The sequence below is a fragment of the Vicugna pacos genome, chromosome 7, assembly GCF_048564905.1.
Source record: "Vicugna pacos chromosome 7, VicPac4, whole genome shotgun sequence".
Lineage (NCBI taxonomy): Eukaryota > Metazoa > Chordata > Mammalia > Artiodactyla > Camelidae > Vicugna > Vicugna pacos.
Window position 1 is genome coordinate 76,112,677 of NC_132993.1, and position 16,920 is coordinate 76,129,596.

Consider the following 16,920-nt stretch of genomic DNA (forward strand, 5'->3'; position numbering starts at 1 on the left):
TCAGGAAGTTTTGGACAAGCCCTGGGGGCTGGTGGGGCTGACCAGCTGGAGACTCGGCTCCTTAGGGAGACAGTGGTTGGCTAAACTTGGGCTCCAGAGCCAAGATGTTGGTGAAGTCTGGGAAAATGTCTTCCTCTGACCCATGTGGAAGGAAACCTGAAGATAAAGAGAGTTTTCTGACTTGGTGTGGACATAGAGGCTGTGAATTCATGAGAAGAGCAGATATTGAGCCCAACATCCCTCTAATTAACTTCCAGTTCAGCACCCCTCTTCACCTCACCCTGTCCCCTTTCAGTGACCTCCACAGGAAACCATACCAGGTCAGGACCCCAGGGGACCTATGATGGAGTGACTGCACCAGAGGTAGGGTGCAGGAGAAACACAAGAATAGAGACACTTCTCCCCTGTCACTTACTAACAAGGGTCTGTGATGGTTAATTTTATGCATCAACTTGACTGGGCCACAGTGCCCAGATATTTAGTCCACTATTACTCTGGATGTTTCTGTGAGGGTGTTTTTGGATGAGACTGACATTAAATCAGTGAACTTTGAATAAAGTAGATGGCCCTCCATAATGTGGGTAGGCCTCATCCAATCAGTTGACGTCTTCAACAAAACAAAAGGCTGACCTTCCCCGAGCAAGAGGGAATTCTGCCAGCGGATTGCCTTACCACTTGACCTGCAACATCGGCTGTTCCTGGCTTGCTAGCAGAACCCATGGGTTCAAACCACAACTGTTTCCTGAGTCTCCAGCCTGCTCTTGGCCTCTGCCATCAGATTTTGGACTTGCCAAGCCTCCGTAATGAGCCAGTGCTTTAAAACAAATCTTCTCCATATATACATGTTCTACTAGTTCTGTTTCTTTGGAAAACCCTAACCACTACAGGCTCACATTTCTCTCTCTTCAAGAGTAACACTTGGAGCAGAACAGATGTATAGCTCCAGCCTCACCACGAGGAGACTAGAAGACAGCAAACCAGGGACAGGAGCTTCCCAAGTAGGAGCTGAGGTCTCAGCACAGTGACATTGTGAGCACAGTCACGTGAGAAACACTCACGGTGCCTCCAACTAGAGAGGGAGGGTTGGAAGCCCGTACTTCCAGGCTGCACCCACAGCTGGTGTAGCTCGGAGAAGCGTGGATTCCCTGAAGTACTAAAGCAAATCCTGCCTGTCAAGCCGGAATCTTCATGTTGAAAAAGCTTCTTACAGAGAGGGTCAGTCCAGGTTTGGCTCTCCAGGCTTGGAAAGGGTCACTTCGAATTTCCGCTCTTTGTGGACAAAACTCATCAAATACTCATTATGTGTGGGCAACAACAGAAATCTCCATGTTCAGCTTCTTGACCTGCCTTTAAACAGTGGAACACACAACAAACAGCAGCGCTTGAGAGTCCTCATGCACATGGGGTGATGCTTGGCTGTCAGCAGGGACTCACATGCTGGCATATATAAATAACACCCGCTTGGTCAGGCTTGCTGCAAACTTTTTTTTTTAAGGTGGGTAATTAAGTTTGTTTGTTTTTAGTAGAGGTACTGGGTATTGAACCCAGGACCTCATGCATGCTAAGCATGCACTCTACCACTGAGCTATACCCTCCCCCAACTGTGAACTCCTTCGAAACTTAGGGACACATACATAATCTGTAGTGAGTCACGCTGGTAAAAAAGATAGAAGGATAAAGGCGCTTGATATTTAGGAGAAAAGGAGAGCTCCGTGGGCAAGTTACATAAGAGAAGGCACAGAGGAGGAAATAAGGAAGCAGGAGCAAGGCAAAGGCCAAGGTCAACCGAAACAGGAAAATCAGCCTGAAAGCACATTGCTTGGTCTTTGAAGAGGGTTCCTCCAAGTCCCAGCCAGTCACAAAGCCTAACCAAACCTGGGATGGGGAGCACTCTGGCCTTGGAGCTCTGAGACACGCGCTGTCTCCTTTGGCACGTGGCACGGTTTTCTGGAATCATGAGCGTTTCTGTACAAATGTCCTGATTCTCCTGTTAAATTTGAAGGCAGCACCACCACCTTTTTTTTTTTTTTGGAATAGTATATCCATAGCGCAAGAAGTACGAACCAGACTAGATTTTAAGCACAAGAGAAGTTAACACAGGGAAGTCGGTGCTTATAAAATAGTTGGAAGTACTGAAGGAGCAGGTGTGTGGGCTGGGGCTTTCTGGAATGACTCCCTGGAACCCACAGAACTGACCCCCCACCTCCCAGGAGCTCCAACCTCCACACAAATTAGGATGATGGGGGACCAGGGGGCTGTCTCTGGACCTGCTGAGCTCGTGAACACACTGCAGCTGCTGTGCTCGAAAATGTGGAAGTTGGAGTCAGGAACCACCCCTGATGCTAACGACCGACCGAAGCTTGAGCAAGCGCAGAAAAGAAGGCCAGCGGCCTCTGTTTCACTTCCGCCATCTGAAACTTGCACAATCAGTGAGTTGCACATCCGCCACTACTCGGGAGTCTGGGAGATGTAGTTGTAAGCTTTCTAGCTTCTGAAACACAGAGCTTCTGGCACCCCAGGAAGAGGTAGGAATGGATATTCAATGCCTGTCGATATCCCACATAAGTAGTGATTATAACTGGGGTATTATCCTTGCCCTGGCTCACTGGTAATCTTGCGCTGGTTCGGTTCAGCCACACCCAAGATCAAGCGCAAGGCCTCTCTCCCTCCTGTACCCTTTCCACTAGAGGTCCGGGGCCCCGCCTTCCTTCTCAAAGGCTGAGGAGCATTCCAGGATGTTGCAAAGAGGGGTTATCCATATGGAACAGGGAGGACAGAGACCCAACAACTTCTCCTGCCGGCCAGGCAGTGGAAAAAGCCTGGTTGCTGGCAAGCGTAAGTCCTCACCAGACACGTCGTTGGCACAAAGCATGGGGCTTACTCAGAGGCAGGCAGGCACTCAGTCTCAGCCCCAGCACCTCTCTCATCACTTCCCATCTGTCTCCCCCATCCCTCAGCCTGGGGAGTACCGTCCTAACCCAACATCAGGGGCTTTGCTTTTACTGCTCATGTTTTCGAAATCTGCTGCTTATTAGTCCTCTCCAGTCCACAAGGGTCTAGAGCAATGGTTTTCAAACGCTGCTGCGTCTAAATCACTTGGAAGGCTTGTTAAGACAGGCTGCTGGGCCTCATCCTCAGAACTGCTGGTTCAGGTCTAAGGCAGGCCCAAGAATTTGCCTTTCTAACAGGTACTCAGGTGACCCAGGTGATGCTGACGCTGTTGGTCTGGAGACTGCACTTTGAGAACCACTGGCCCAGGCTTTTGAAACTCCAAAACTCTGTGCTTTCTGCTCTCAAGTCCCATGCCTCAGGTATGAGCAAAGAATGGCTTATTTGTTCAAATGGGGGTACAGGACAAGGGGAAGGGGGAATAAAAAATCTGGGAGGAAAAATAATTAATGTTTCAAAAACATCAACAACAAACAAAATCCCACCACTCTGTGGCAATAACGTGACACCTTTGCTATGCCTTTAATATTCGGAAGAGTAGTGCTTAAGTAGTTGAAAAACCTGGCTACTGGATGGTGCAAAATATTTTTTCTTTGCTCCTGGAATCTTGTATCTGCCCCTACCAAGTATGTCTTGGAGGACAAAAGGGAGCAAGTCCTTCCTCCCTGGTTCTCCTCTCTCCTCTTCCTCTCCGTCTTGGACCTTCGGTCTCCCCTTCCCCGCTCTGCTCCCTTAGAATCTTGCTTCTTCCCTCTTTCTATTCCTGGTTGACAGTGAGGTACTCTATCCAGTCTTCTCCCAAGTGGAAGAGCTTAAGCTACTACTTCTGGATGCTTGCTGAGCAATATACATACGATGTCTCCTTTAACCCTCACTACAGTCCTGTAGGAGAGTATTTTGTTCTCATTTCACAGATAAGGAAATGGAGGGTTAGAGAGGTCCCACTACTAGGAGGTGGTGAATCAGGGTTTGAGCCCAGCTTCATTTGGCTCCCAGCCCTGGGCCCTTCCCACATCTTCGTGGTCTTGTGTCATTTCGCATCCCCCTGCCCATAGGACAGATACCTTCCGAAGGAGACCCGCAGTCATTGCAAAAGCTCTGCTGTAACTATATTTAGCCTTTTAGATTAGGTACTTAGGGCCAGCGGCCCACCACCAAGGACAAGAGCAGCAACTGAAGGGACTCCATGAAAGATGCCAGTCTCCAGGCCAAAGCTTTCTGGGACACATCACTCATGGTAGGGGCTGCAGGACCATTGTTTCCACCCAGGGGATTCCTTCTCTGGATGTGTGTTCATTTTGGGGACATTCTTTTTGAAAATGAACTTGGTGGGAACTTATAGTTTCACTCCAAAAAAAACCCCACAAAATTCCCAGTGAACCCCAATCGTGTAGGTTGTAGGGAGGAAGTATGTTATTTTTGGCAGAGATAGTCTTAGTCTGGCAGTAAGCTTCTAAAAACATAACAAAAGAACTTTTTAACATCCTGTTTTTTCCTCCTTTTGTTGATTTTTGAGCATTTCTTCCCAAGCAAGGAGTTATGCAACAAGATTTAAAAGTTACCAGACTTTTGTTTTATTGGGAGCTTTATTTGGTTCCGTTTCTATGTTTCTGTACACCTTATCTGCTTTGAACTTTACCCTAGGAATTGAAGTGACTATAGAGCACGCTGAGAGGGGCCTAGAAACCCCATGGGGCTGGGTTACAGTTTCCTGGAGCAAAGTGAAAGGCTCCAAAAAGTTAATTGCAGGCTCTGAAGGTCATATGTGGTCCCCTGTTAGTGGGTAGGCAAGCCTTAAACCTAGGAATGTGGGTATCTGTGATAACCAGTCCTTGCTCTTCCTGAACAGAAGATTTCAGATCCCTGTGTCTTTCTAGGTTTCAAAAACATCCATTCCCCGTTTCCCATGAAAGCCAATCTGGTGCAGGGGTTAGGACTTTGGAGCCCCAAAGTAGGCAGTTTCATCCAGATCTTGGTTCTGCCTCTTCCTAGCTGTGTGATCTTGGGCAAGTGACTTGACCTCTCTGTGCAATTTCCTTGTAAAATGAGGATGATAAAGCATCTGCTTCACAGGGTTGTTTTTTGGATTGAATACATTAATACATATAAAATGCTTACTTAGAGCAGTCTCTGATGTGTAGTAAATGCTCAACTAAAGTTGCTCTTATCATGAAATTTCCTTTGTCTTATGATGTAAATTAGATCACAACATGTGAATACATCTAACATCTTTCTGGCTTCCAGACTGTTAACAGACAGAGTCCTGATCCTTGCCAAAGGTGGGTGGTCACAGTGATTCCTCCAGAACACTGGTGCTTCTTATAAATAAGTAACATCGCCATCCTTTTAGAGAGGCCTCTTTGCTGCCCCATGGCAGAGATTAAAACCGCAGAGGCAGAAGTCGCAGGTTCAAGTAATCTAGCTTGCCATCACAAGCCCTGCTGCAAAACGTGGTCTTTCTCGTTTCCAGCCAGCTCAGGGGGGCCTGGGCACAGTGAAACTGCAGTCCTGGCCCTGCCATTAACTAGCTGGTGACATGGGACATGTTACTTCAGTTCTCTGGGCCTCAGTTCTAAATAGTAAAATGAAAGGCTTGGGCCAGAACCCTGAGATTTAGAGCTTCCTAGCCCCCAGGGAAACCTGTGCAGGCCTCAGAAAGTGCGTGGCTGCCTGGCCCAGGTGTAAAGCTTGATCATGGCCAACAAGCCCTGTCCACTGAGAGGGAAGCCAGCTGAAGTAACAGAAGCAGAAGTAAGAGAGGCAGAGTCATCAGTGTTCTAATGGGTGGTGGTGTCCAGTGCATCCTGGGAGCCTGCTTAGCTGAGACTTTGCACAGCCCCACAGAGTGCTTCCCCCCAGCAAACGTACAGCGCACGGGAACCATGCAGAGGCGGAGTGAGTGCTGAGAACCCTTGGCCTGCAGTTAAGAGGATTTACCTGGTGTAATCTTGTGATTTATAATAAGAAGTGGGTATTTGGTCTTTGTCCCTGTTCTTGGCATATTGCTCCAGAAACCCTCGGAATTTTCTAAGTGATGACAGTGATAAATGTGCGTTTTGTCATGTCAATGACGTGCCTTTGGGACCCCACCGAAGGATGGAGGCTGGTTGCCAGGAGAACCAACCATGTGACTAGAAGGTTGGAATTTTCAGTACCCACCCTGACCTAAGGGGAGGGGAGAAAGGCTGGGGATTGAGCTCCGTCACCAATGGCCAATGATTTAATCAATCGTGCTTAAGATGCCCCTAGAAAGACCTAAAAGGGCAGGTTCCTAGAGCTTCCAGATTGGTGAACCAGTGGAGACTGGAGGAAGGTGTCAGCTCACAGAAGGTATGGAAGCTCTGCGTCCTTTCCCCATACTTTGCCCTGTGTGTTTCTTTCATTTGGCTGTTCCTGAGTTACAACATAAACTATTAATCTGGTAAGTGAAATGTTTTTCTGAGTTCTGTGAGCAGCTCTAGTAAATTAATGGAACTCTAGGAAGGGGTTGTTGGAACCTCCAATCTATAGCCCATTGGATAGAAGCACAGGTGACACTTGTTTTTTTTTTTTACTTTTTGTTAATTGAGTTATAGTCATTTTACAATGTTGTGTCAATTTCCATTGGAGAGCACAATTTTTCAGTTATACGTGAACATACATATATTCATTGTTGCATTCTTTTTCTCTGTGAGCTACCACAAGATCTTGTATATATTTCCCTTGTGCTATACAGTATAATCTTGTTTATCTATTCTACATATGCTTGTCAGTATCTACAAATTTCGAACTCCCAGTCTGTCCTTCCCACCCTCCTCCCCCTTGGCAACCACAAGTTTGTATTCTATGTCTATGAGTCTGTTTCTGTTTTGTATTTATGTTCTTTTTTTTTTTTTAGATTCCACATATGAATGATCTCATATGGTATTTTTCTTTCTCTTTCTGGCTTACTTCACTTAGAATGACATTCTCCAGGGACATCCATGTTGCTGCAAATGGTGTTATGTTGTCATTTTTATGGCTGAATGGTATTCCATTGTATAAATATACCACATCTTCTTTATCCAGTCATCTATCGATGGACATTTAGGCTGTTTATATGTCTTGGCTATTATAAATAGTGCTGCTATGAACATTGGGGTTCAGGTGTCACAGGTAACACTTGTGATTGGCATCTGCCGTGGGGTAGGGTGCAAATTCTTGTAAGACCTTACCCTGTGGGATTTCACATTATCTGCAGATAGTGCCAGAATGGAGTTGAATTGAATGAACAAACACCCAGTTGGTGTCTGACAATTGCTTGGTGTGGGGGGAAACCCACATGTTGGAACTGGGAGCAGAACTATACCTGGCATCAGAAAGACCTAGGTTCAAATTTCAGCTGTGCTGTTTACTCTTAGGGTGACCTTAAACAAGTCATTTAACCTCTCCCAGTGTTGGTTTCTCTAAGTGTTGTAGTTATTATTAAATAAAGTATATTAACACCTAAGACAGTTTCTGAGACAAACCTTTTAAAGTATCATTAATTACTGTTATTAGCAGCATCACCTGGTGGGAGGAGGGAGGCGGGGCGCTGACTTGGCCAGCAAGGCTGGCTCTGGAAAAGGTAATCAGGTGGGCTCAGTAGATAAGGCAAGCTAGGATCTGGTCCAGGAAACTATCAATATCTTCAGGGAGCAAAGTAAGCAAGGGGAAATGACTGTGTTTAGATCATGGACCAAAGTCTTGGAGGAGTCACGACTCTTGAGCATTTGACTTGTTCCCAGCAGAGGCCCAGCCAGTGGGGGCTGTGGAAGGGTGGATAGAAAGGCATATCGCTGGTAAAGAGCAAGACAGAGTCACTGAATGTCAGCTAAGGGGCAAGTCTTCGGTCCTAATGAGGTAAATTGAGGCATAAGGGCAGAGAACGAGCTAGGTCACTGCAGGGCGGATGTCCAATAGAGGAAGGAAGGGGAGGAAAAGCTGTGACGTGGGAGACCTCGTGGGCTCTCGGAGCCCCGCCCGACCAGTCATGGCCACCAGTGACTCCAGCGCTCAGCACATCTCCCAGCAATGTGATCACCTGATGTCCAGGGAGGCATGTGGTCAGCACATGACAATCAGAGGGAGACAGGAAGGAGGAGAATGTTCCTCAGCAGTGACAAGGGCCTGAGCTTGGAAGAAAGACTCTTCTTGTCGGTCTACGACGTACATGTGGTTTGTTCTTGGAAAAGAGCACTCCTGGGTCTACCCTAGCTGTCTACTCAGTTTTTTAACAACTGCCGAATCAAAATGAAATGGAAAGGTTGGAGGGTAAGAATAACTAAAATGACTTGGCCTGCAGATTTGAAGGAATTTCCCCAAATAGTTTACCAAATATGAAATGTTTTAGGCTCAGACTGGGATTTTGTTTTGTTTTTAATTTAGAAACAAGCCTGAGTACTTGAACCCTCTTATAAACTGTGTTACCAGAAGTCTGGAAGTTTATACTTCCAAGTTTCCTGTCATTTTTTTCCCTATGCATTTGTTTGTAGTCATGCACGACTCATATGAGAGACGGAAGAAAAAAAAAAAAACATACCTCTGGGATAGATGGCAGTTCTAAATCTTTTAGTTTTTTTAACCTGCTCATAAGATTTTTCATTTACTTTAACGTCTCTTTATGGTACAGTTAAACTATCCTTTGCTCCTCTACAAACCACTACATGATTTTTGGCCTCAGCTTTGTTTCACTTTGCTGAGCTTTCTTGTTGAGTCTGTTTGTGAGCCAAGTGTCTGTATGGGGCCAACTCAACTTCAGTTGTGAGCCACTGGATTTCATCTATGCCTCAACTTCGAAATGAGTTCCCTGGAAGAATTAGTTCTGTCTCCTTGCTAATGAAGTTAGTAATAGCTGCAACATCATTTCTTTTTATTTTTTCTAAGAGGAAATGCTTCAAAGTCTCTGGTTTGAAAAATGGGAAAAGCTAGCTTTTATCTTTTATAGATTAAAATCCTTTCAGTGCAGATTATAGACTTGACTTTTTTTTTTAGCTGAGCTCATGGTTGTCATCTAATGATTTTAAAAATGCTAATTTGTCATACTTCTTATGGAATAGCTATATCTTAAATATCTCCCAACTCCCTCTGGAACAAAAATTTCCACTTAGGTACAGGATATGAGAAGATGGTTTGGGTACAATTGGTAAAGATGATTTTTTTGTGGATTTCATCAAAGCCTGTTTTAAAAAAATTGTACTACTAAGCTGTTTTAAGTTTTTTAAATACATTTTTATTGAAGTATAGTCAGTTTACATTGTTGTGTCAATTTCTGGTGTACAGCACAATACTTCAGTCGTATAGGAATATACATATATTTGTTTTCATATTCTTTTTCACCATACATTACTACAAGATATTCAATATAGTTCCCTGTGCTATATAAATATAAACTTGTTTATCTATTTTATATATATTAGTTAGTATCTGCAAATCTCAAACTCCCAATCTCTTCCCCCACTGGTAACCATAAGTTTGTTTTCTATGTTAGTCTATTTCTGTTTTGTAAATAAGTTCATTTGTCTTTTTTTTTTTTTAAGGTTCCACAGATAAGCGATGATATATGTTATTTTTCTTTCTCCTTCTGGCTTCACTTAGAATGACATTCTCCAGGTTCATCTATGTTGCTGCAAATGGCATTTTTTATGGCTGAGTAGTGTTCCATTGTATAAATATACCACCTCTTCTTTATCCAGTCATCTACTGATGGACACTTAGGTTGTTTCCATGCCTTGGCTATTGTAAGTGGTGCTGCTATGAACATTGGGGTGCATGTGTCTTTTTGAACTAAGGTTCCCTCTGGATATAATGGGATTACTGGGTTATATGGGAAATCTATTTTTAGTTTTTTTGAGGAATCTCCATACTGTTTTCCACAATGGCTGCACCAAACTACATTCCCACCAACAGTGTAGGAGGGTTCCCTTTTCTCCACACCCTCTCTAGCATTCATCATTTGTGGACTTTTGAATGATGGCCATTCTGACTGGTGTGAGATGATACCTTATTGTAGTTTTGATTTACGTTTCTCTAATAATTAGTGATATTGAGCATTTTTTCATGTGCCTATTGGCCATTCATATGTCTTCCTTGGAGAATTGCTTGTTTAGGTTTTCTGCCCATTTTTGGATTGGGTGGTTTGTTTTTTTCTTACTAAATTCTATAAGCTGTTTATGTATTCTGGAAATTAAGCCCTTGTCAGTCTCATCTTTTGCAAATATTTTCTCCCATTCTCTAGGCTGTCTTTTTGTTTTGCTTATGGTTTCCTTTGCTGTGCAAAAGTAAGCTGTTTTTCAAAGTGATAGTTATGTGGGCCCAAAGTTTTACATAATAAGTAGTCAGAATTTATATTTCCATTCAGCAGTGCACAGGTTTCATTACCTATTAACGGAATACAAAATGTTCTTGGTAGTTACTGTGGTTTCAAGTCAGCTTCCTATTGTCATGACCTTATTATACTTAACTGGCCTAAAACCAGCTGGAGAAGATTCCATTATAGCTAGCTCTGATTTATTGGTTTCACGTTTGCTGAAGAAAGCTTTTGTAAAGACCTACTCTATAGGTAAATAATGTCTCAGTATTTTTATAGTCCTGTCTTTAGACTTTGTCATTGTAAAGGGATCGCCTTTTGGTACTGTTAGAAATAATTTGGGTTAGGAAGTAAATATTGGTAGGTTTATTCTTAGTTATTGAGTTTTGTTTGCAGATGATTAAAAGTGAATGAGAAATTTTTTTTTAAGTGGAAAAAAGTAAAGGTAAATTGTTTCCTTGAGTCATCATAAAAACACATTTAAAATAGCATTTCCCGACCAGCAATGAGTTGTCACAAACTAGGGGTGATCACTGCTTTTACTCTGTGCTCCTCAAGTCTGTTTTAAAAATAGCATATACACATATTGCAAAGGAGCAAATCCCAAATTGTGTGTGTACAGCGTGTGTCCTTGCATGTGTAAATAGCAATTATGAAGTAATATTTTGGGCACAACAAATCTGAGAAATTTTTAAGTTGTGAAGTTAGAGTAAATGTGACAGAGAGTGAAAGGAGGAGAGAAGAGTGAAGTGAAAAAACCTGATAGTATTATTTTGTCCTGTTCATTGTTGGCAAAATGGTAAAAAGAAGTTTCTATTACATACCACTACAAAGGACTAATTAACATATGGAAGTGTTCTTTGCATAGTCAAAAGCTAAGCAGGGAAAAATAATGTCACCAGAAATTGCTGTAGCAAGTTTCAGTAGAGGATTGCAGAACAATAAGGCTTTGTTAATCCCATACTGGCTTGTTCAAATAGTGTGTAATTCAAAACAATTGCTGCTCCCCAGGCAGGAATTTACAATTGCTACATTTGAAGGGAGGATAATGTGTCATTCCAAGGGGAAATCAGGTCTGGAAAAGGCCTTGTGGTTGAAGAACCTCATATGTCCCAAAACAGCTCCAAAGTAGGCCAAGGAAAACAGACCGAGTGAGAACCACCCTGTGAAGTCAGTCGGCTTCGAAATGAGCTGTATTTCCTTTGCTTCTCTCCTGCCTTTTTGGTGGATGGCAAAATGTCCCCAGAGCAAGGAGAAGGGAGCAAGGCGGGGAGGACAGAGGAACTCCAGTCCTGGATAAGCTGACTTAGAAAGTGACTCCTCGCCCCTGGTAGGGGCATCCAAGTTCATTCCAGAGCACGCCATCATCCATGTATGGGCTGTATGTTTGTTTAATTGATGATGATAGTGAATACAGAGCATCCTCCCTTGGCATAAAAACATTGGACAAGAGTCAGACATGAGTCAACTGCAAGAAGAGGCTTGAATCATATTTTGAACAATTTTGGTCAACAATCCTTCAGAGGACAATCCTCCAGTTTTATGGTGTCATTTTTGTGGAATTAAATGTGAACAGCTTAAAATGCCATGACTTTTAGAAAGTTAGCTTTGATTCAAAAGATTGATCTATCCATGCTTCCAGGGACACCAAGCTACGTCAGTCCTCCACAGACGATGGTGAGGCTACACAGAGCGACCAGTTTCTGTGAACTAGCTAATTAGGTAGATAAATAGGTGGTGCCCATAAAACTCTTATGAAGAACCCTCTGTAAATGGGGTAGGCCGTTTTTGACCTGAGAGCTGCCTGTTAGGCACTCAGGAAATAAGGAAGACCTTTTAGATGAGACATCCCAGTGGATTTGGGTTCAAATGATGGTTTGGGGCTCTGAGCTGTCATTACCTGTTACAGCATGCACCCGGCATCCAGGTGCTGCTTGGGCTGCAGCATCGATTGTTCACCAGGTATCTGTGTGCTTCTCCATCAGTCGCAGCCTTTCTCTAGTGCATTGTGTCCAACTACTGAGATAGAAGTGACCCCTGTCACTTCCAGGCTGACACACAGAAGCACCTGTGTTTTCTCCAGGCACCTCCTCTCCCACTAGGATGGTAGAGGCCTAAGACTCCAGTGATTCAGTTCCAAACATCAGAGCGAGAATAAACTTTCATTGTGTTGGGCCAAGATTCTGGGCTTCATTTGTTACTGCAGCACTGTCCAGGCTAATACAGCTGCTTTTCTAGACCCTTTTGTGAAAAAGGGAAAATCCGTCTGGCGAAAGGATGAGCAGTGGGATTTGTGCTGTCCTGGACCCGGCCACGAAGGCACTGCCAGGTTGCCTCTGCCCCCTGGGCCCCGAGTTACTCCACTCACGGGCTGGCGCTCTTCCTGCAGGAGGTGGTGAAGGGGGAAGTGAGGAAGAGCCCTGGCTGGCGGTGGGGTGCCTATGTGACAGTTCCCTTCTGATGGTTTCTCTTCTGATTCACTGCCGCCTCTTGGGATTTCAGGCTTGCTAAACATATGGTACAAATCAGTGAAATTATTCATTGTGGTTTTCTTCTGAGTGAGAGAGTTTCCGCTCCTAAGAAGGGTCTTAACAAAACAGGAAGTTTTTCTTGGATCTAGAAATGGAACTCTGCCTTCTGACATGAGTTTTTACTAACTTCTGCAAATCTCAATTTTCCTACTTCCCAGTCAAGAGGGTGGAGTGAGGAGCAGAGATGAGATAAAAACCAGAAAATGCTGATGTGTGTAGTAGTAGAGTTAGGGCTGGTTGGGTTCAGAGGGGAGAAGGGGAGAGGAAACTGGCAGCCTGACCAGGGCAGACCTCCTTCCCCATCTGACCACTTTATATCCCACCTCTTCCCACACTTGGAGGTCTGAAGAGAGGAGTGAAGGGCCAAGGAACACGGTGAGTGTTGGTGGTCACCCCTTGATAGGAACCCTTGACATACATGTCAGAGCTGACGTTCCTCATGACATTTTGATGTGCCTCACCTGGTGGATTCAGCTCCAAGGGGGCGGGGAACATGTCTCAATACCAGCCACGTAGAGGGCAGCCAAGAGTGCTTGGAGGAATACAGGAAGGGATACTTGATTCTCATAACTGTCTTTATAATGGGGACTGAAAAAACCAAATATAATTTCTATTTTACCTACAGAGAAAGAGAAACATTAAGAATTTGTTACTTGCTCAGAGTCACACCCAGGGTCAATTAAGAGGTGGGGTTAAAATGCAAGTCTCCCAATTTCTATTCTCTTTCCACTGTATGACCAGTTAAAGTCCTCTCCCCACCCCACACATAACAGAGACCACTTACCATCACTGCCATTGTGTAATGTAAATTATCACCCCAAGGCTCCATGTCATTTATGCCTACATTTGTATTAGGCAGCTCTATCAGGAAAGACATCACAATCTAATGTTATTATCACTAGGGGATGGAGTCTTATGATGCTAATTCTTAATTTCTTACTGATTTGTATTTTCTATTCTTACCCCAAGAGTAAACACATATTACCAATGCTATCTAAAAATAATAGGGTAAGACTGCTTCTAGTTTTCAGTGTTTTCTGTATATAGAGAATTCAGTAGGCTTCTAGTTCAGCACTTTCAGTGATGAACCAAGTAGGTCGGGAGTGGAAAAACCACAGGAAGGGAATTATGGCAAAAACTGCTAGTTGTCCTCCAGTCTGTACTTTTCTTCTATAATTATAGAATTTTGCGGGAATGTAGATGTGAGGTTGGAGCTGGAGCCGCTATCTTGGACTATGAAATAGAAACCATGTATTGAGCATGGCAGCACAATGACAGAAATGGGGCCCCTGACACTGCTGAACCACCAATGTTTTTCGGCATCTCTGTTAACTTGTGAACCCATATCCTAAGAAATACCAGATCCAAATGTTTAGTCGAACACTGCTCTGACTTCCTGACCCCAAAAACAAATGCACTCTTTGGAAAGAACATTCAACTGAGTTTGTCAAGCTTTCTTTTATTTGTGGGCACAAGAACCTGATTCTACCTTGAGTGAGTCCAGGACACGTATATATGATAAGGATGGTAAAGAAACTGCAGAAATGCAGCAGATCATATATACCGGGGCTCTTATTTTCCAGTTGTTCCTGCCTAACACTAACCAACCGGTCCTGCCTTATTCAGCACCCCCCCACCACCACCAATTCAGAACCTGTGCATATGGTGCCAGGGGTGTGGTGTTGGAGGGCTACATTTATGAGCCTTCTTGCCACCTCGCCTCTCAGGCAACATTGTGAATTCAAGGCCACATTTGCCACTTAGTATGAATTCAAATGAATTATTATGATTATTTTATTTTTATTGAAGTGTAGTCAGTTACAATGTGTCAATTTCTTGTGTACAGCATAATGTTTCAGTCACACAAATACATACATATATTCCAAATGAATTATTGAAAATTATAGTCAATCATGTATTAACACACAGGATAGGTTAAGATGACTAAGGAAAAACCACGGGGTAGCAACATGAGAGAAATTCTGAACCTTTCTGACAGCTCTTAGGTTAGGATCACAACATATGCTCACCTCCTGAGCTACTCATTGACAAGATTCAAGCCAGGCTCTGGTCTGTGACTTCCCTGGGTCATACTGAGCCCCTTTATAATCTACAGACAGAATGTCATAATTTAGAGAGGTTGGCAAAGCTCTCCAAACCTGTTAATTAGCATATCTATTCTACTCAGGGAAGTTTGTAAGTCATCCAGGCTCCTTCCAGATTAAAGCAATACCTGACTGAATGCTGGAGACACTTCATGATTGTGTTTGAGAATTCTATCACAACTTTCAAGGTTAGTCTCTGATACCATGGGCAAGGCAGTGGTAATATTTCATTTCCCCCTTTTTCCAAGTAAGGAATCTGTAAAGTCACACAGCAGCGTCAGGATTTAAACCTTTCTTCATCTAAGGCCAAAGCGCATTTTGTTTCCAGCCCTCACTAGGCAGAGTTGGTCCAGAGGCTGGAAAAGTCATTTGACAGCATTCCAGCCCCGTCAGCATCTTCACTGAGTAGCTTTGTTATTTGCTGTAAACAGTTGTAAATTTCCAGAACTGCAGACACACCCATATAAAAACGTTAATGACTAAAATGCCTCATAAAACCAATGTAAATGAACAGTGTATTGAAGTCCCATTAGGATTCTGTTTCTAGATTCCCTCCACCAGCACAGATAATTGACAATGGACAAGACTTAGTTTTTCTTAAATTATGTTTAGTCAGCTCTATAAAATCTGACTCCTTCTGTCATCCTGTGAAACTTCTCAATTCTGGAGAAAATGGTGGCTGATGTTATGCTTTAAACTACTTTTCAAAAAATGTGAAACCTATTTTTCTAAGGGAGAAATTGAGGCTTGTGTAAACAACAGAAATTTTCCAGGCTCCCAAGTTTGGCTGAAACGCTTTCCGAGGACACACATAGGGGCAATTCTGTTGTTAGTACTTCTGCTTTCTAAAAGTTCCAGAAACCATAGCTTCTGGTAAAGTGCCCTGCTGGAATAGCAGGCTTTAGAAAACAACAACAAAAAAAATCCCACTGGGATGAAAGTGGCTCATTTGTTTTCAAGTTGTGGCCCTTCCACCCTCCAGGCGGCCCCTCCCCCTGCCTGTGTCTGCAGCTGATTTATAATCTTCCACCCACACAAGCCTTGGCGTTCACTGAGCTCCTACAAGGAGGTTAAGGTGTAAACCTAGAGGAAGCTTTTAAGGACAAGACCTTGGAGTAGAGGGAAGGAGGGAGAGAGCTAAAGAGAGGAAAAGCAATTAGAAGAACACATGCTTGGCCCAAGTGAGCGCGCACATGTGTTGGGGAGGCCGGGCTAACTGAAGGACTGACTGGTGGATGTGGTTTTGCCCGCCAAGACCAACCTTTGGTTCTTCGGCAGCTTCTGGTGGGAGAGCTCATTGCCCAGTGTGCTGTGACTGGTGCGCTTGTGAATAACCCTCCCTTTTGTCAAGATTTCTTTATGTGCTTGCACAGCCAGATCTGAAAGTGTTCCCAGCTGTAAAACTTGGGATGTGTCCTGTATCCTCTGGGGGGTAAATAGCAGCTGCAATCTTGTGCCAGGACAGAACTTGCTGCCCCGGCGTGGAGGTTCAGTGGGTGATGAGTGCAAAAAGCTTTCTGGAAGAGAAAATGAGATTCCCCCATGAGCCAGCCTTTGAAGACTGTAAGGTGCCTAGCACATGGGAGCCATCCGGCTTGTAGAAATGATCATTATGGCAGGGCTAGTTAGGTGGGCTGTCTTGAAAGGAAGCAGCTCAGAACTGATGGCCAGTGCCTGAAGGGAGCTGCAGGATTCTCCTTGCACTTCTGAAGACTTTCTAAAATTCTGTGTGTTTCTGATGCAGTGTTGAAGCCATGGGCTCTAGAGGCTGACTTGGGTTGGATGTCTGGCTCTGACACTTACCTGGGTGACAGAGCAGTTTTCTCTTCTGGGAATAGGGAAAATACCCTTTGCCTAACTGGACCGTGGTTTTGAGAGTGAGAAGTAATATATGTAAAATGCTTAACATAGTGTCCTGACATATAATAGAAGCTCACTAAATGGCCAGCTGGTGAATGTTTACGGAAAAATTAATCTGATCGAGCACTGAAATGGTACAAGGGGAAGAGAAACAATACTGACATGTCTA

The 16,920-nt window shown here is 43.9% G+C and overlaps 1 protein-coding gene across 2 annotated transcripts in view; it reads right to left on the reverse strand.

The window, feature by feature from the left end:
- Nucleotides 1-11,219: 11,219 nt before the first annotated feature.
- Nucleotides 11,220-16,920, reverse strand: part of LOC140697450 (uncharacterized) — a 31,063-nt gene continuing 25,362 nt past the window's right edge. The window contains exons 3-4 of one of the 2 annotated variants that reach the window (XR_012074568.1): nt 13,248-13,374; nt 11,220-12,762 (exon numbers count right to left, since the gene is read on the reverse strand). Coding sequence is in view for 1 of the 2 variants with exons in the window: in XM_072965206.1 (XP_072821307.1) it covers nt 13,363-13,374 (12 nt within the window). In the remaining variant the exon portion in view is untranslated. Of the gene's footprint in view, nt 13,375-16,920 lie in introns of both variants that reach the window. The other variant, XM_072965206.1, reaches the window with a different exon arrangement.